This window comes from Dama dama, chromosome 5 (genome assembly GCF_033118175.1).
Source record: "Dama dama isolate Ldn47 chromosome 5, ASM3311817v1, whole genome shotgun sequence".
NCBI lineage: Eukaryota > Metazoa > Chordata > Mammalia > Artiodactyla > Cervidae > Dama > Dama dama.
Genome location: NC_083685.1, coordinates 3282245 through 3302022, shown reverse-complemented (window position 1 = coordinate 3302022; position 19778 = coordinate 3282245). Strand labels below are relative to the sequence as shown.

General features: G+C 42.6%; 1 protein-coding gene across 6 annotated transcripts in view; it reads right to left on the bottom strand.

The window, feature by feature from the left end:
* EIF4ENIF1 (eukaryotic translation initiation factor 4E nuclear import factor 1) overlaps window positions 1-19778 on the bottom strand; it is a 38797-nt gene that overhangs the window by 5195 nt on the left and 13824 nt on the right. For 3 of the 6 annotated variants that reach the window (XM_061141501.1, XM_061141500.1, XM_061141502.1), the window contains exons 4-14: window positions 17950-18077; window positions 16670-16956; window positions 16218-16419; window positions 12619-12794; window positions 7937-8072; window positions 7543-7722; window positions 6684-6916; window positions 3706-3777; window positions 3070-3253; window positions 2063-2142; window positions 1575-1717 (exon numbers count right to left, since the gene is read on the bottom strand). In XM_061141501.1, the coding sequence (XP_060997484.1) occupies window positions 1575-1717; window positions 2063-2142; window positions 3070-3253; window positions 3706-3777; window positions 6684-6916; window positions 7543-7722; window positions 7937-8072; window positions 12619-12794; window positions 16218-16419; window positions 16670-16956; window positions 17950-18077 (1821 nt within the window). The remainder of the gene's footprint in view (window positions 1-1574; window positions 1718-2062; window positions 2143-3069; window positions 3254-3705; window positions 3778-6683; window positions 6917-7542; window positions 7723-7936; window positions 8073-12618; window positions 12795-16217; window positions 16420-16669; window positions 16957-17949; window positions 18078-19778) is intronic. The other 3 variants (XM_061141503.1, XM_061141504.1, XM_061141505.1) reach the window with 3 other exon arrangements.

Here is a 19778-nt window from a genome sequence, read left to right as displayed (position 1 = left end):
AGACTGAGCTATTTTAGGGCCCAGTCACCTGGAGCATTCCCTGCCACTCCGGGTCTACACGGAGGGCTGGCCCCAGGCCTCCCAAAGCAAGTTTAGAAGAGCAGACTTCCTTCCCTCCCCAGACATTCTACTTATTCTCTCCTAACTTGGAAGAGAACAGGAGAGTTGATGACCACATAGGCTGAGAGAAGAATGAATTATGTGAGCTCACTGGCTAATCAAAGCTTCACTGCCTTTCAGTGATGTCAGACCTTGTACTGCAGAGGCCAAAGCCCAAGGACAGTCAATGATTCTGAAGTTCACTGACTCAAACGCAGAAGGGAACCCTAAACTCCAGCCTGTATCAGGTAAGCCCCAGTGCTGCCACACTGAGACCAAGTAAGACGGCGAGGGGAGAGAGTGCTCTGAGTGACTAAGGTGAGAAAAGCAAGACGAGGAGAAATCGTGTCTGTTGGGGACACAGCTGTACACAGGGAGTACATGGAGGGCCTACCATCTGATCCAAAAATCGACAGTCTTGGATCTTCCTGCTACTTTCAAGTGAGTCACATTTGAAAACCTAAGTTTCCGTATCTGTCAAATGCAGTTCTTTATCCCATCTACCTCACAGAGTTGTTGCCAAGAGCAAATTAAGTTGTGGATATCTAAAGTGCTTTGAAGGTCCACAAATTGTTATGCTGTAGAGAGAAGTCCAGTGAAGGGGCTCAGCAGACCAGTTGTGAGCTCTTTGTATAGGCTGGAGGGCTCTTACAGGGCGGGTACATTTATGCAAGAGAACGGGGTACTTACTAGTTCCAGTGTTTTCTGAAAGTGTCAACATATAACCAGATGAAGTAAGACACTGAGGCAGCATTTTTAATAATCACATCAAAACAAATAAGTTTCAAGTACCAAATACTATATGGGGTGGGAGTACAGTGTTTAAGGATGCCCACTTTGGTGATAAACTAAAAATATAAGGTGGTGACTACTTTTCTTTGAGAGACTGGACAGTGATCACTTCTGGAGAAAGGGGTACTGGGACAAGGCAGAGGGAGGGCTTCTGGGGAGCTGACAAGGGAGTCTGCCTTACAGTAAGCTATACATTTGCTTCATGCAGTTTTCTGCCTGTTTTACTTTACAATAAAAAAAGGACAGTATCGCTACCCTTTCTTCCCCAACTTATGGTTCATTTCATTTCACTACCTGTTGAAACTGGTGGAGAAGATGGGAGCAGAGTGAAGTCAGAAATTATTTGATCAACAAACCTGACTCAAGGGATAGTTTGATACTCAATAAGGAGCCTGAGGGTGAGGAAGTGAGGTGGAGTTTTACTTTTCATCATTTCATAAGTATAACAGGAAATAAGTAGCTATGCCAGCTACATCTGTAAAAATGAACCCTTTAAATGAAGAATATAAGTAAAATTATATAGGATGAAAAGCCTATGCCCCTGCAATACAATTTCCTCTGATGAACATTCGGTAGGTAAGAATTGTCACCATATGTTGTACAGTGTATCAGTGTGTACAACAGAAATGATACTGTGGATAACTCATTTGCAAATCTCCACAAGGGTAGGATTAGAAATTTACCTGTTTCTGAATCCATCTCTGGTTCTGTCCACCTGCGGTTTGCCAAAACCAGGTTGGTAGAAGTTTGCTGCCTGCACCGCGAGGTCATGTGGCACGGCCAGCCCCTCCAAAGCTGCCTGTTGCAATTCTAGCTGGCTCATCTGCTGGACAGATGTGGCAGAGGGGGAGTTAGCAGAAGAATGAGTCAGTGCACCTTCTACAAAGGTCTCTCTTTGATCTTTCAGAAGAGGTATGTTTTAAGCAGCAGCTAAGAGAAACTAAGATACTGCAAACCTGCCTAAACTGTGCTGCCATCCACTGAACTGGATGTTAGTGATTTATGACTTTATATGATGATATAACTTCACCAATTTTCTAGCCTTCACTGAGCTTGAGTTACAGTTCAAAACCACTTCCAAGCATTATAGTCATTTAATTCTGTATCCCACAAGCAACAACAAGGGTGGAAAGCAAGCAAAAGACTAGTTCGAGAAAGAGCTCAGCCAGACCTGGGCTGTGACTGGGCTCATGGGCTTGCGCATGCCTTGGAATGGATCTCCGAGAAGCTGCTGTGGTCCTGACGTGAAACCTGTTGGGAAGGTTACAGATTTAATGTGTGTCAAGGTAGCACCTGTCCCTCAGAGAGGCATTATCTCTACTGCACGATGCTCCTCGCTGAGTACCATCTCTTTCATGAAGGACTGATTTCCTGAGCTGATGATGTCCCTCTTCTTCCATGCCCCTACAGTGGGGACCTCACGGACCTCTATCTGAGCACTTAACAATTCAAGCTGCTGGCGCATCCATCCCCCACTAAGCTGTCTCTTCAGAGCCGAGACCTCTATCTGGGAGAGAACAGCTTGAGCCAGTGACCTGGCTCACTGTAACCACACCAGCTGGTACCAAAGCAGACACCAGTGTTCTGAGGTTCACTCTCTTTCCATTAGATCTCCCTAACTGGAAAGATTACAAAAACTTTCTCTCACAATGACTGGCAGGGGTCACAACAGCCAGCGGCCTAGAGTAATCAAGGGTACAGGAACACAGATCCTGCACGACACTTTTGCTAACACAGCTTTCTGGAAGTGCTTCTCCCATTCGTGTTCTGAATCAGCCATAATACCTCATAGTTGGTTGTGTATAGCTTCATCAGGTTGGCAGAGAGCCACTAGTCTGACTTCTCTATGAAGGAAAAACCTAAGGAGCCAAATTAATTTTTTTTCAGTTGAATTTCCCAAATAAGGAAGATGACTAAAGAGCTGGATCCAATTTAGTTCTCCAGAGAAAAAATATAAAACTGTAACATAAACCTATTTATCCAGAAGGGCAGCTAGATAATTATCTTCCACTTGTGTCCTTACCACCCCCTGAAAAAAGCATAACAAATCAGCACGTTTCTTTTTAAACTCTTCAAGGGTACCAATGAAAAAGACTTTGCCACTTTTAGGAGATGAGTATAACCGAAGGGAAGGAGAAGGAAAATGACAGATGGACACCTGTGCACAAAAGCATTTACCAATTGGTGATGGTATTCTGGGACGAAGGTAGTCTGCTGAGGCTGCTCTCGTCTGAAACACCTGTGACAATGGAGGAGAGGGTGCTCTCTGGCCCAGTAATGATGTTGTAGGCTCCAAGCTCCCCATAAGGCCACTCAGGAGATTGGAAGAAGCAGGTCTCTGAACAGGTGGGCCCAGAAGTTCCTAGAGGCAGAAAAGTCAAATCCTTGTGAACAAACCTAGTTCTTTCTCCTAGTCACAGACTGTGGATTATGAATTTGGAAGCCAATGATGAATCTCCCTCCTGCTTCATTGAAGGACTTGGCACATGTGCATGCAACAAATTTCTCTGAACGTTCAGCTACCAACATTTCCTTTAAGTTAGTGCTATAAATATAGGTTAGATACTTTAAATTTCCAAAGAAATTGCAAACCTGCAAACAGGAAACCAATGGCTTTACTTGATCATTTTTTTTAGCCACCAACCCACCCCACATTTGTAGCTACAGAGAACTATGTCAGGCAGCAAAACCGTATCCTTCGTTGCCAGGCAACACAGATCATTCTCTATGGCCCAAAGCTGGCCCACTACACAAAACCAGTTTGGAGGACTACTGTTCAGGACTCCAAGGCCTTTGTATAAGATTGTGAAGTACCTGCAAGATGTTCTTAGGGACAGGCTGGCCTGGAATCTCAGCAGGGGACATCAAATGGCTTTCAAGGGTTCGCTAAAAAAGTCAAAGGAAAACTGGTTTTAACCTTCTCACATACTTAACTTATAGATTAATTAGGGACCACAAGAAAACATTAAAAACTCCTCAGGGAGTTGGCACTTAACAGCAGGATGATGTCCAAATCATAGAAAACTTAGATCAACTTGTCCCACTCTCTTATCGCACAGGTCCCAGAGATCTCGGAACAGGAAGAATTTTCACATGTACATGCAAAGTCCATTCAGAGACCCTCAGACAAGGTCTTTTCCTCTCTGGTAACCCTAAGTCCATTTCACTATTTCTAATACTGCGTCCAAAAGACGGGAAAAAGAAAATGGCGAAATGGGGGAACACTTGTTTAGTAAGAGGCCACAAGTAGGAAATTTTGATAACTTACAGATTTTAATATTCGCGGCAACCTTTGCTAGCTATTATCTTTAACAAGATTTACAGATCATAGATGGTACCAAAAAAATGCGAGTTTGGCCAAAGTCGTTATTTTTCAGAGTTTCATGTTTTAGGAAATTTAAAAATAATAGAGTTAAAAAAATAAAAATAATAAAGCTTAAACAGCTATTCCAAAGTGGGTCTCCTGTTCAGGGTGAAATTAAAATCTTCCACTTTCAGTTCTTTTAATGCAGTAGCAGTTATATTTTGCATCCAACCTATATTACCTCTGGTGCTTCAGGACACCCTTGTGTGTCCATTTAGCTCTGCCTGAGTGCTTTCTCTGTTGTTTCCCTTCCACCAGCTGGAACTGTGAAGGTCCACAGCAGTGTCCTCAGGCATGACAAATAGCCCCAAAATATGCAAGTGTTTCATTGTTGGTTTTGGAATTGGAACTGACTGTAAATGATTTTAATAAGACCTCCTCAAGAGTCATTTAATTCCAACTAGCAAAAACAAACACACAACTTTATACTAGATGGCTTGCTATATTTGGAGGATAGAGTCTACAGCTTAATTTGAAATAGAGTTTAGATTGAACCAATATGTCCTCTTTTGGGGATAAACAATATCAATGAACCAAAATGGTTGGAGGCAGATCAGAAATAGTACACATAACAGACACAGTGGTAGTAACTGAAGGCTTGGAAGCAGTCCGTGACAAACAGCAACATGCAAATTAAGCAGTATTTTGGGATAATGCCTGGTGCACTTAATAGATTATTTCCTTGTTGTTCTTCTTCCTAGGCTGAGTTTGTGTTACTCTTTGCCTAGCACCTTAAATTATATCATCCACTCCTTTATGCATCTGTTTGAGGCTCATTCCCTCAGCTGAAGCCAGATATATTTCAGAGCACTGAATCCCCAACATCAAGCAAGTTATCCTCACAGCTCAGGGGCAACTGTGTAATATCAAACCCTAGAATCATATCTGAAACAAAATGTTCAAAAGCATCATAAGGTAAACAGTTGAACAACCCCGCCCCCCGCCCCCCACCCCCACTCCCATTTCTTTACTTACACTAAAACAAGCTATTTACAAGATTTGACCCACACTGCTGTAGTCAGCACCTAATCACCAAGACATAAAGGTAGCAAGAAAGCAGAACAGGACCGTTTACAGCCAAGTAATCTGGTTCTCATTTGAAAGCATTTACATATAATAGTTCCTTGCATGGAAATTATTTAAAGCAGCTTACAAGGAACATTCCCCTGTAACTGGCATGGTGTGGTCAGATACACAGGAATAACTCTACCTATCTGAGATGTCTCCTTCTGGAGGTAGAGAGTCAGGTAGGTAGGCCAGGAACAATGGTATCTCTGTTAGGATTTATCACTAACAGTGAGTCAGATTCAAAACATCAAAAATCAGCTGTTCTTCCTTGGTACAAGGGACAATGAAACAGATGCTTCCCCCATGGTTAACCAGTAGTTCCCAGACAGGAAGGTGTCAAGAAAAACAAGAGGCAAACCTCAATTTGGTAAATTTGCGATAACTCAGCAACTAGAGTGAGTCTATGTTTTTTTTTTTTAATTAATATTATTCGATTTACTGTTTCCCTTTCACTCTGTAATCATCAAGGGTTAGCAATAGTAACACATAGACTGTGGCTGAGAGGCACACTCTAAATGTGTTATGAGGAAGACCAGTACGGGCTACACACCTGCATTTACTGACATACAATCACCTTGTAACCCAACTTCAAGCCTAAAGGTGTTGTATAAGTTTGGAGTCATAGCTTTTTCTATTAGTAAATAAACAGAATGTAATTGTCCTGAAAAATCCATCTTAGATACTATACAAATGCCATGTATATCTGTCAACTACCTAATCAAAAAAGCAAGTAATCCCAGGTATCTGGGAGTAATTAGAAGTTGTGAAAAGATTTTACTATAAAAATATGGTAAATTATTTTAACTTAAGTAGCTGAATAAGGGCTTCCCTGGTGGCTCAATGGTAAAGAATCCTCCTGCCAATGCAGGAGATGTGGGTTCCATCCCTGGGTAGGGAAGATCTCTGAAGAAGGAATGGCAACCCACTCCAGTATTCTTGCTGGGAGATCCCAGGGACAAAGGAGCCCGGTGGACTATAGTTCGTGGGGTTGCGAAAGAGTCAGACATGACTTAGCGACTAAACAACAACAGCTGAATAAACAGAAAACTTTCTCTAGAGTTCATCCCAAAATGTATTTTTACAACATTTTTTTTTCAGCACTGAATTAAGATAAGCAAGTTATATCTGAATCTATTAATTTCTATACTGTCACGCAGAATACATACAGATAATCCTGCTTTTTCAAGTAACAAACAGTATAGTGGTAATTAGAGAACACACAAAAGCATCGAGGATCAAATGACTACTAAAGAATTTCCAGCTTACTCAGAATACCTTTTTAAAAATCCATTTATTGGATGGGAAGTGGAATAAAAAGAGAGAAAAGCAGAAAAGGCTGGGGTTTGTGCCAAATACTTACACTGACTTTAGGCTGAGAAGGCAAAGTCCCACTTGCCTTCATGGTGCTCACTAGCTTGTTGAACGCAGTCATATCTCCGTCTTTTTTGAGCTGTCTATTGCTGCTCACAGTACTTAGGGTCTCCTCTAAATGTTCTGCCATAAAGGGAGTCGAATTCTTCACTTGCTGGTCAACCTTCAAGCCCTTGAGCCCTGCTTCCACCTCCTCCACGGAAAGCACAACCCCTGAATGTGCTGAAAGGTTGAGAAAGTCTACGTTAAGCCAAGCAAAGGAGTATGTAGTAGGAATTCTCTTTGTACTCTGTGGTGGATAAGGTGAAAATGATTTATTTCACAGTTGAGTGAAGTTGTCAGGAAAGACTGTACCAAAAACAGACAAACTGAAGGCTCTGAGACCCTGCAGGAGGATGTCTATTACAAAGAGTCTTCTGGAGGCTCGTTATGAGGGACAGGAATCCCAGACGGCCCAACGAGGACAGGATTGCTGCCTGCACGATGGTTATTCTGCCGTGAAGGCTGCATGTTCAGGGCTCATAACCTAAGCAAGAACATGGCAGGCTGGGGCAGAGGTGTGAGCAGCTGCCAAGTTACGCTCAGGAGGACTAAATACGCTGGAGGGTTATACTCAGGCTCCAGATGAGCAGGACTTAGAAGAAAGGTTCTTGCCACAGAGTTCATGACCTGCTGATCTGGTAGATTCTCAAAAGAGCTGGTACTGTTTGATAAAAAGTGTTTTTGAAGAACATTAAACAAAACCGACTTTTGATGAAATAGCAGTCGGTTAGAACAGATTCAGCCTTAATTAAGACTGAGCATCCAAATGTTTCAAATACCTAAAACAGACTCTAACAGACACTTACAGCTCTCTTTAAGCTTTTCTTTATTTGCAGAAAGGCTGGAAAGGAGAGGTTTTAAATCCACTTTGGCTTTCTGTAGCATTTCTAGAATATCCACTTTAGTTTCGGCATGGTCTTCTAATGGTATAGGAGCAAAATAATTCCCCGAGTTCTGTCCAGGAGAGAGGATGGCTTGTTCCAAACCTAATATGGCAAGTTAATATATGTATAATTAATTGGTCCTCAATAAAGCACAGAAACGCATTTTCAACAGTATTAAAAGGACACAAATTGAAGGATATTTTTCAGTATCCAGAAACCCATGAATGCTGATGGACCCTTGACTAATGAAGATGAAATGAGCCATATCAAGGAAAGCTCAAGTCTATGTCCAGGGCAGAATCTGAAGCAACTGTACCTGCAAGTCTCTCCAGTTCTTCATGAGGTGTTGACCCAAGGCTGCTGGATCGGCTTCCTGATCGGCTTGGGTTAGAGAACCATCTACTGAACCGACTGGCAGAGACGGAACCTTCTCCCAAAACATCTTCTATCATCTAAAGGGAGAAATGAAAGAAGCTAAGATAACAGTTTCCAGGTGAAAAGGACAAGAAGGTTCAAATTTTAAGAAAGGGTCACTTACTTTGAAACTTCCTTTGATGCTGCTGACCTGAAGGCAAACACCCTCAGAACTTAGGATTTTGAACATCTTTAACTTTTCTTCCCCTCCTGGATCGTTTCTGAGTAACCCAAACTTGGGCATAACCATGTACTCTCTAAGCATATAAAGCAAAACCTCTGTGCCACAGAAAGTATTCTGATTTTCTATCATTTGCCTCATTTAGAAAATCCATGAGTGTTCTGAGAGCAGTTTCAAAATCCAAATCAGTACCAAAGTAAAGCATTCCGCTGCCAAGCTGATGAGTGGCCTTCAACTAAGCATCAGGTGTGGAGAGCTGATGAAAGAAAACCCTTGCTTCAAACTTCAACATCCTCAAGGTTGTAATGAACACTGTGAAATCCAATGCTGCTAATTCCAGAACCCAAAAGCTAAAAAGTAGAGCTCATATCTCCAAGTCAAAGTTTAGGAAGTGTCAAAATGTGAAAGACGAACTTTTAAATGATCTCTAATGTCTGTCTGAACTTCATGGAAAGTTTCAGGTGTTTGTTTTCTTTTAAATCTGACCTCCATAGTTGTTGGTTTAATAAGAGCAATTAAATGATGCATTATGATCAGAAATAATTTTTCAACAGTGTTTCATAACAGTAATTTCTATTACCAGTCCTTGAAAACTAGATTTAAGCATTTTTAGGAAAGAAATTTTCAGTTGTACCCTATTACAAATCTAATTAAATACCCAAATTGATCTTTATGCAGTGCTCTGATCAATATGTAGAAAAGATAAGATAAAGCAAATATCAATCCAAAAATGAGGCCCATCCTTGACAATAAGGCATAAACAGCAAACAGGTTTTTTCCCCCAAGACTTGTACATATATGACGGAGTTAAGGACTTTGTTTTATCTGAAATCTAGAACTCATACTTCTGTCTTCGCAGGTTTCTACAGCAGAGTCAATCACATTCCACTTGTAAACACTCACATCTTGAATAATGCTGACTCTCAAGTGCACCAATTTACAATCAATAAATTTTAAGATAAGCATCGTAAAGTGATGTTTCACTGTGAAAAACTGGGAATGGTACCCAAAACACAACCGCCTTGGTGAAAAGTGGTTATTTTTAAAAGTAAAAGCTACAGCTATTTAAAATATTTTAATTTTGGGAAGTGTTTGAAATTTTACAAATAGCAAAAATAGCTTTGTACTGTACTTTGTTTTTATTTCCTCTGATCATACTGTATAGGAGAAAAGCCAGAAGATACACAGGAGGAACATGAAAAAGTAAAGAAAGTAAATATAAAGTATCTGGATATTTTCTAAGGATTTGACAGTAAGTGTTGAGAAACTCATTTCCATATTTTGATCAGTGACCAACTTTGTTAGAGAAACTAAGTTTTATTATAGCTAAAACATACGTAGAAACAAAGTCGCTTTTATACATGTTTACTGGAAATGCCAATTTCAAGAACTGAAGCATTTTAAAGCCAAAAAGAATCCTAAGAGTCAATCGTGTCAGTCCTTTTTACCACAGAGCCAGCTGGGATGTTCCAATGCTCAGCTGAATGCTACTACATCCCACAGCCTCCTCTAGTCAAGAAGAGGGGGCTGTGAACTGCAGTCTGGTATGTTTCAGCTGCTCCTTCTAGACATTTTTAATAGCATTTTTAAGGTAACCCATATGACTGCTAGTTTGGTCTGTCAAAGGTTGTTTAGACTGCTCATATCCTAGGATTCATATTATTCTGATACAGATACTGTGAAATAGTTTTGCTCTTTGACAATCACTAGCTTTTACTGATCAATGCTTTTCTTACTTCCCACTTTCATGGAAACGTGTATATTTCTGTATTTGATTCATTCTAGTTTGATTTTTCTTTGGATTTCTAATGAATGCATTTAAGGCTACCTGTTTTCTTCTTAGCATACTTTTGATTACACCACCAAGGTTTTTCTTTGTCATGTTCCTGTTCATCACTAAGTGATTTGGGATTTCTGTTTTGATTTCCTTTTCCTTCATTTGACATAGTGCTATGTACCTGTTATGTGTTAGGCTCTGTGGTAAGAGGTGCATATCTAAAATCAACTTATTTTTAATTATTTATTTGACTGAAATTATTTGCACGTGTGATCCAAATTTTCATTTTGTACAGATTTTTGTTGCTGTCAGCTTCTAATGTATTGTAATGCTAGTAAATATAACTTACAAATAGAGGTGCAGTTCTGTTTATGCCAATTAATACCCAACATTTATGGGGCCCACTAAGGTACTGGCAGGTACCTTAAGATAGTGCCAGGTACTATCTCAAACATTTATATCATTTGTCAGTTGATATTCAAACATTATATTGCCCTTATTTTCTCCAACTGATTGGTCATTTTCTGAGAATTATGAGTCTAGTTGCTTATACAGCACAAACAGAGCATCTCTTTTTACTGATCCTAGCTTTGCTTTTAAGTGAACCTATTGTAGAATATATACCTTAGTGAGTAGTACCTCCATGAAAAACCTGGAGAGAATTCCTAGCCTAGGTTCCTATTCAGAATTAACCAAGTTTTGGTTGAGGGTGAGGGCTAAAGGATAAGATGGTGCTCAGTTTCCATTCCTCCCTTTTGTATTTTAGAGGCAGTGTAGTTGTGGGGAATTTGGAGTAAAGAACTTTTAACTGAAAGTACAAACACTAGAATTCAGTTTCCGCTACTTACTAGCTATGTGACTTCAGGCAAGTTATTTACCTCTCTCTGTGCCTGCTTCCTCATCTACAAAATGGAAACCGTTGTAATCGAACTTACAAGGTTTTTCTGGGGATTAAATAACTTGTTGAATATAGAGCCTGAAACAGTCGGCACAGTATGCTTGTTACCTATCATGAAAAGTTTGGCTTTGAATTCTTTCTCTGTCAAGGCACACAGATAAGTTTCACAGGTGCTCACATTGGGAGCCAAGTACAGGCCTCTAAATTTTGACCTTTAGCTGTGAAAACTTTTTATAATAAGATTCCCATCTGTCTTCTAAGAGAATGCAGAAAAAAAAAAAAAAAGTCACTAAACACAGTGGGAGTAAAAATAAAAAATTACTGTCCCCTAAGAATTTGAAAAGACCACTTGGTTTTACATCAGGTGAATTAAACTCACATCTGGGTGCAGCCCTTCTGCTCACAGTGAGCCAAGGGACTACTAGCCAGCTCACTGTCAGCAAGATGTCAGACTAGGAGGCCAACAGTTAAAACTGTGCCAGAACTTCAGGGGCAAAGCCAGGCAGCTGCCAGTTGTTTGCAGCCACCCTCCACCTGCTCCCGACCAGCACTGTGGACAAGTGTGGTCTTGGGCCAGGCTGGTCCACAATAAGGGAAGTTCAGAGTTGCAGTAAATGCTTAGAAACTTTTGTAGCAATCCGGCATTGCTGAGATATTTTTACTTTATACTAAAGCATTGGTCCTGCATGGATTGGAAATAAAATCCGGTCCTCAACATAGAGAATTTAAGCTCCACTGCCCTAGCACTCACCTGTGACCCTATACCTGTGAGTGCTATGCAGTGTCTGCTCACCTATTCTGGGCGACCATCTTTTAGGGTAGCAGGCAAATGACTAAGGAGACAGGACAATACTGCCTGCTTGGTCATGCCCAGTTTTGTCCACTCATGTAATAATCGACCAGGAAGCAGTTACAGTTGAGGAGTCAAGTTAAGTTAAAGTCTGTGAACCAATGATTCTAAAGGACTGACCAAACTTACTAGCTGTATTTTATGTCCTATAAATGATGTCTAAGATGTACAGACGCTTTTGGTCAAATGGCTTTAAAAATTCTATCTCATCAGTCCTATGCACTGTTTCAACAACTACAGAGTTCTAAGGGCATAGGTCACAATTTTATATTTTCTCTGAAAATTTGATGAGGCATTGCTAATCCCTAAGTGGTCAAAGGGGACGGGGCAAGGGCAGGGACGAAGTGCAGATTTGGGATATCTTATTGTTTCTGCTTTAAAAGTTGAGAAAGATTAGACCTCAACAATTTAACAGCAACAGTGATGGTGTCCCACGTTCCTTTCCACAAAAGGTTTTCAGAACCATCACATCACACAGGTACCACCTAACCAGCTTTACCTGAGGAATGCAGATCAGTGTGGTACTGACCACCAGTTATAAAACTCCACCTCCACAGTAAGTTTTTACAACAAACACTGAACTATTTAAAAACAGAAGCAATGTTCTTAAACCTCTGAAGAATTCTTAGTCCAATGCTAACATCCTGGAAAAAGAGTTAACTGGTACAGAATCCTCACTCAATCATTTCTACTTAGCCTGTCAAAACAAAGCCAACAAAAATTCAAATAATATTTAAGAATAAAAGTCAAAAAAACTCCCAATCATCTAACTTGTTAAACAAAACTTTCTTAAATAGAATCTTGAAAGACTCAGGTCAAATTTAACCCCAGTTGGCTGCTCCAATTGTGATTAATTATAAGCATGCTGCTACACTCACCGAAGCCAAGCATGGCACCTTATCAAGGTTAAAGAACTCATTAAAGTCAAATTCTCCTGGGGACTGCTCAGGCAAGACGGCCTCCCTTGGCACTTCCTGATCAGCAGCGGGCTCCTGTTCGAGGATGACCTCCACCTCATCCTCTTCAGCCACTCCTCCATTGCACTCGACTATGCCTGAAAGCAAAACCGGACAAAGACAGTCTGATCAAGCACACTGCTCCAGAGGTATCCAGTGGCCTCAGCACTATCACGAATGCAAAGAGCCGCGGGCGACTTTAAAAGCAGACTTCTGTGCGGGTGTAGCGCTTGCCACATATGGCTCCTACGGGAGCCAGTGGAGGAGAAAGCCCGAATACCAAGCCACAACACCAACTTGACTCAGCAGGGGCTATGGTCCCTCCTCTGCCCCGGCTTCAAGTTCTCCATGATGCAGTGGATCTTCTTCTAATTTTTTTTTTTAAAAGGACAATCTTGGAGCATATCTTCTAAGAATGGAACCAAATTACCTTGGCTCTGCTTTCACCCATGCACCTGCATTAACACTTTAAGTCAGAGTAGTTATGTGAAACCTAGTCCAAGGGCAATTTTCACTTGCCCACTGACTGTAGTTCATCTTTCAAGGTAAAGTTCAAATGTCACCTTCACTGGGAAGTATGTCCTGCCTACTCAGTTTTACCAGAAAATTAATCGCCGCCTTCTCTACAATGTTTGTGTTATCTCTCAGAGTACACATCACACTATATTAACAGTCTGATGAGACTCATCAGCTTTGCCTTACTGTGCAGTGCCTGGTACATGTAAAACTCAGTTACGTCCAGTTGTTAGGATGGGAAGATAAGGGAAGCTAACATCTTAGTTTTAGCCAGAGGATGGGCATAAAGCAAAATCCTTCAGATAAAAACAACCCCACTCTTTTCTTTTTCTTTTAAAGTAAGTGCACTGAGAGAGATAGGAAACTCGACTTTTTAATCTGAAGAACAGAGCTCCCAAAGCCCTTCCCCTGCAAAAGCACCTGTGGAAGAGCTGCTTATGGTTTCAAGATCACAGCAGATATGAAGTCCTCCTAGAGGAAAAAAAAGAGTGCCAAAGCCTGGACCCATCCCTTCTCCAAAGGCACCAACAGGCCTACAGTCTTGTTATCACTCAGCCAGGATATTCTAGACCAAGAGAGGCTACGTGCTATCATCTGCTTTGGTTCCATCAACACTTCAAAAAGCTAGACAGCAAGGCAGGGGACTACAGCAGCTGAAAGGTGAGGTGACCTGCTCACCCAGGTCTTGATACCATCAGGTGGCGGAAACGTCAGCCGGGGGTGGGGGTGGGGGGGCAGCAGTGCTCCTCCACACCGTGCTCTGTGCTGTGCCCGACGGCAGCACTGGCCCTCTGCAGAGGTGCCCGCCCCCGCAGGGCCCCGGGCCTTCTGAGGGCCTAAGGCCCAGCAAGACGGCGTTTATGTGCCTCGGACAAGGCAGTGCGTCAGCGCACACGCACTGCCAGCCAGCAGAGGCTGACTGACGTTTAACTAAAACTACTACTTTGGTGGAGGTATTTTCCTCATTTTACAGACAAAGAAACCAAACCCTAGAAAAGGCAAACAACAGCCTAATCAGTGCCAAGTCTGTGTCCTTTTCCACTAGAGCAGTGCTTCTAACTCATTGAACCCACTGGAACCTGTCTGCCTACTTCACTATGAGAGCCAGCAGAGTCTGAAATTAGTTCAAATGCTCACAAAAAAGCTTTAATGATTCTCCTGTTCTTCTGTGTGGAGATGAGAACATCTCTTAACAGATGAATGGCTTTTGCAAGCAGCAAAAGTGCCCTGTGTGTAAGTTTATGCCAGCTTGAGAGCAAACTGGGTCTAACAACTGACAGTGGGTAGGAATATGCTCTAGCAGACAAACACAACTGGCCATGTATTATGATAGTCTCCAAAGCCAAGGACCCAGGAAAGATAACTAAAGATTAAGTTTTATCATATTTCAGAATGAACATATACTTTTCTTTTTTTGGCCTTGCAGTGCAGCATATGGGATTATCTTAGTTCCCTGACCAGGGATCGAACCCATGCCCCTACAGTGGAAGTATGGAGGAGTCTTAACCACTGGGCAGCCAGGGAAGTACAGAATGAATACAAATTTTTCATTAGAGAGAACACAAATTAAAATTTTCTATCAATGGAGGGCTTTAACCATTTCCTCCTTCCAGATAATTTTTTTTGTTTTTAAGTGCAATACATATTCAAACTTTCATTCGTCACAACATATACAATACCTAGCACTAGGCCCTACATACTAGGTGCTCAACACACACTGTGTTAAAACCATGCAGGCAAAGAACACGTCTGTTTTGTTGATGGCTATACTCCTAGCACCGTGATGTGCCTGCAAAGAACTCAACATACCGAGTTCAATGGAAAGCTAAAATACACACATAAATGGGCTCAAAGGCACTCGTCAGCCCTCCCCGTCCTTTCATTCTTGCAGCCAAGAGACAACTAGAGGATGTATTCATCTTAAAGACAGTCCCTAGGGTAATTAACCAATGGGGGTGACAGAGCCAGGACCCCTGGATTCTACTTGAGGCTCTGCCATTAAACCCACGGGGCGGGTCCCCGTTGTCACCTCTTTCCAGGCCTGTCTCTTTTTGCATCTGTGAGGTGAGGAGGTGACACTACTGATACATTTTGCTACTTTTGGTTCCTTCCTTGTTGATACAGGAATGGCTGAAATTCATATTTCATCTTAGTTAAGAAAAAGATGGGCTTTTTCTCACCAGAAGCCTGATCTTTACAATTAGGTGAACAGATCACACTTGGTGGTGTTGCCTTTGCCTACCTGAGACAAGACAAAGGCATCTCTCAAAGGCAGTTTAACTGCAAAGTCTCTCAAGTTGCCCACTTGCCTCTTCACTGCTTCCTCCCAAGACCACCAGTCTGGTCACTGCCCTGAACACGACTATGAGCCCCCACCCTGCAGCAGGCATCCCTCACACTTCAGCTCTAGCTTCTTCAGTTTAGCCAGGGAGGTGCCTGAAAAAGTGGGTCTGGGAGAAGTCAAGTGACAGCTGACTAGGAAGGCCTACCACCATGGTGAGGGAGGTGGGCTCAGAAGCACAAGCATCTTTCTCAACTTCACTACTCACTTCCTCAGCGTCCACGGACAAGTCACAGGAGCCACCCATGTCTCCATTTGCTCATCTGTAAGATGGGTACAACAGTATCTACCTCACAGGGTTGTTAGAAGTAGGATTATATAGACAAAGTGCTTATCGCATGTCCAGTATACACGTGCTCAGTAAACGAGACCCCTCGTTATTTCTGTCACATACTCTTACCTCTGGGGGGCCCTTTTGTGTACACAGTGCTCTTACTGGGTAGGGGGAGACCGTTCTGTTTAGCACCGCAGGCAGGACGCAAGTTGAGGAGACGTGCAGCCTAAACACAGTGAACTCACGCATAGGAAGCAGTGTCACTATTAAAAACTTGGCACTTCTAAGCTTGCTTGCCACTGCTGTCTATCTCTAAGTGTACAATTAAACCAACTATAAACATGTCTCATTTCAGAACAGTGAGCTTTCCCTCCCAAAGGTTTTGCTGACCTTCCTTCACAGAGGCTGTTCGTCGCCTTGTTCTTTTTCTCCCCTTATGGTCTTCTTCCAGTATCTTATCATCAAAGCCAGTCAGCTCAATGGTTTCAGACTGACTCGTGGGTCCAGCTGAGAACCATTCTGGTTCTTCTTCTGTGTAGGAATCGTTTCTTCTACGCTCACCAAAGACACGCTTACTATCCACAAACTCCCTCTGGAAAAGTACACAACGCAAAATAAAGAGTAAGATTCTAGTCAAGGCATTCTACCTCAGTCCAAGTCCTGATGAATTAAGTGATGCTCAGCAGTGTGATGAAGATGCTCTGTGGTGGACTGATGCTGCTCCCCACCCAGCTCTCGGCTCCTCCCTCTGGACTAAGAATGGGACATGCTCAAGGAGCATCAGACTAAACTGGTATAAATGAAGTGCATACACAAGGTGCCAGAGGATCGAGGAGACAAACCCTGAAACGCTTGTCCTTGTAGTCCCTCTCGCGGTCTCTGTCTCTCAAGTCTCGCAGGTCCTTCTCGCTAAGACGGTGATCCTTCTCAAAGGTCCGAGCAGAGATGATCCTCCCGCTGCCGATCCTGCGTCCGCCAAGCAGGCGGAGCCCATCGCTGTCTTTCTCCAGCGGGCTTCCTGAGCGCCGGGAGCTGACGGCAGCCGTCACATGGCAGCCCCCTCCAAAGCTGCGTCTCTGTGGGCTGAGAACAACATCTAAGTCATCTTCCTTCACACGCTCTCGTGGATCTGCAAAGATGCCAGAAAGAGAGAGTCAGGTGAACCAGCAGGGGTAGTTCTCCTCCCTGGGGGGTGTGTCCGTGACTGGTGGCCACTGGGGTCCTGGGAAAGAGTCACCACTGAAACAGCCAGAGAGTTCACGTATTTAACAAAGATTAGGCCTTTTGCTTCATCTCTCTGGAGGAAGAAATGTCAATAACTTTCCATGATTAATCTCCACAGTCCTTTTAACTAAATTTTTTCTTTTTTTTTGGTTGTACAGCATGGTATGCAGGATCTTAGTCCCGGTGTGTGTGTTCAGTCGTTCAGTGGTGTCCAACTCTTTGTGACCCCCTGGACCGTAGCCTGCCAGGCTTCTCTGTCCATGGGATTTCCCGGACCAGGGATCAAACATGCACCCCCTGCAGGGGAAACGCAGAGTGTTAACCACTGGACTGCCAGGCAAGTCCCCTGACTAAATTCTTATAAACTATAGTAGGTGTCATTATTTCAAACAGTAGCTACTTTAAAAGTTAAAGTCTCTCTTCAACAAATGGTATTGAACAGCTGACCATCCATACGCCAAAAAAGCCTTATCTTCACATTGCTATCACATACAAAAATTAATTCAAAGTGGATCATAGATATAAATGTGATCCTTAAAACTATAAAGCTTCTAGAAGAAGAAGGAAATCTATGACAGTGGGTTTAGACAGTTTTCTTAGGCATTGACACCAAAAGCACGATCTACTTTAATAAATGATAAACTGAGTTTGATCAAAATCTAGAACTTCTGCTCTTTTAAAGTTACTGTTCAGAGAAGACAAAAGCAAATCTACTCACCATGGCCACACAGCAGGGCTATGATTTTACTTGCCAGGTAATCATAAATGAACTGTTAAGTCAGTTTTCTGATAATGGTACTTTCTCCCAATGCCCAAAACTCTCACAGCTATGAATGAAGCCAGAAGCGAAGGGCACTGCCTCTGAAATCGCTGCTCCCACCTCTTGGAGACTGCTTACCTACTATCCTGCGCACGAGGGAAGGCCGGTCCGTGTCCAGCTCTTTCTTCAGGCTTTCCACCGGTGAGCTCCGCCCTGAAGCTGGGTAGAGGGAGGCGTGCCACTTCTCAGGGTCCCAGACACCATCACTGCAAATCAAAGGGCACCACAGTCAGCTGCTGTGCCACAAACTACACAGGTAGTCTAGCTTCTACCACTGCAGGTGACAGGTCATGGAAACCCCTTTCCAATAGGAAACTTCATGGTGGCCATCAGAATGGTTCCCTCTTTCAAAATAAAAACAACTAACAAATTCTGCAGTACTTTGCTACTGTTCATGTAATAGCAATAGTCACTTGAAAAGTAATGGTCTGAGAGTGGGTGTATCTACCCCTGTCTATACAAAGAAATGCTCCCTAAATACTGATTACTCAGTTTACTGAAGATCAGTACAGGCAGGGAAAGCCCCTTAACCCTCTCACTAGAAGCAGCTCCTGGAACACTTGGTATACATTCTCCCAGAGTTTCTATGCATAGTCTTGGGTTTTCCCTTGAAGGTGCGTAGTCTAGGTCTGATATTGTTACTCCCATGCTAATGATGGGGTGGCAGGTGGTGCCATGTGCAGAGCAGAAGCTCTGGAGCCTAATGATCTGGTACCAAACTCCAGCTCTGCCACCACTGACTGGGACCTCTGGACCCCTTACTGAGCTATGTCCTTCAGCCTTGTGCAAAAAGGACTTCCCCGCCCCCAGGTCAGACCAGGCTATGCTGCACACTAGCACCGCACCCTGCACTTGTCCTTCACAGCCTGTGATGGCGGTCATAACCGGCTCTCAGGAGTATCTGTATCCTTGCACAGACCCAGAGTCCGGGATGATGGTGTGGCAGCTGGCAGCACCTGACACACAGTACTTGCCACACAGCAGGCAGCAATGCAACATTTCTTCAGTAAGTCAGTGAACCGCTAGGTCTCAAACTCCTCATAATAAAGGATCACTTGGAGTGTAAGAACCCAATAAATCTTACTTGTCTGAGAGAAGAGAAATAGCAGAATGAGAAGCCCTTTCCTCTGTCTCTTATTTTCATTATCATCAATATTATTAGGCACAATGTCTCCACTTCAGGATTAAAGTGAGTACGTATGCCCATGATAAATTTATTTTATGCCAAGGAAAAGCTGTAACAAGAAAATTCAATTTGAGGCATAAAAAAACCTTTACAGCTTTAATGAAGGAAAAAAAACCCAAAAAACAAAAAACCCAAAACTCCAGCTAATCTGAGACTCAGCAAAAAATACTAACCAGTTGGAAAAGCCATTATTCAAGGATCACCCTTACCAGGGGTAAGTGGTGTGAAGTCCAGATTCAGCAACGCTATGAACCGTCCATATGCAAAATTTTTAAAAAAGCATGTCCTATTTTACCAAACAATTAAACACTTTATATTCTTTGAAAAAAATGTGGGCCAATATGAAGTATTTACCTTGATATTTAAGTGACCTTAGAGTCTTAAGATAACCATAAGAAATGCAACGTAAGGTTATTGTAAGAGACTTTCAGACCACTGTTAGCTATGGCCTTCTCAAACCAAAGCTTTCTACTTCTTTTGAGGGAGCACAAGATGCAAAAGGACTAATCTGATTGGCCTAATGGTTCTCCTGTTTGGTGGGGAGGGGGCTGATAAAAGGCTCAGAGTTCTGCTGATCATCCTACCCGAGGCAGGCCCTTGAAGAAGAACCCTCAAAAGCATGTGCAAAAAATCACTGGTAGAGAGAAAAGGCCCTGGCTGGGACTCCTGTGCTCAAGTCAACTCTGCTTTGTGACTGTGTGCCTCTGACCAAGTCATCTTC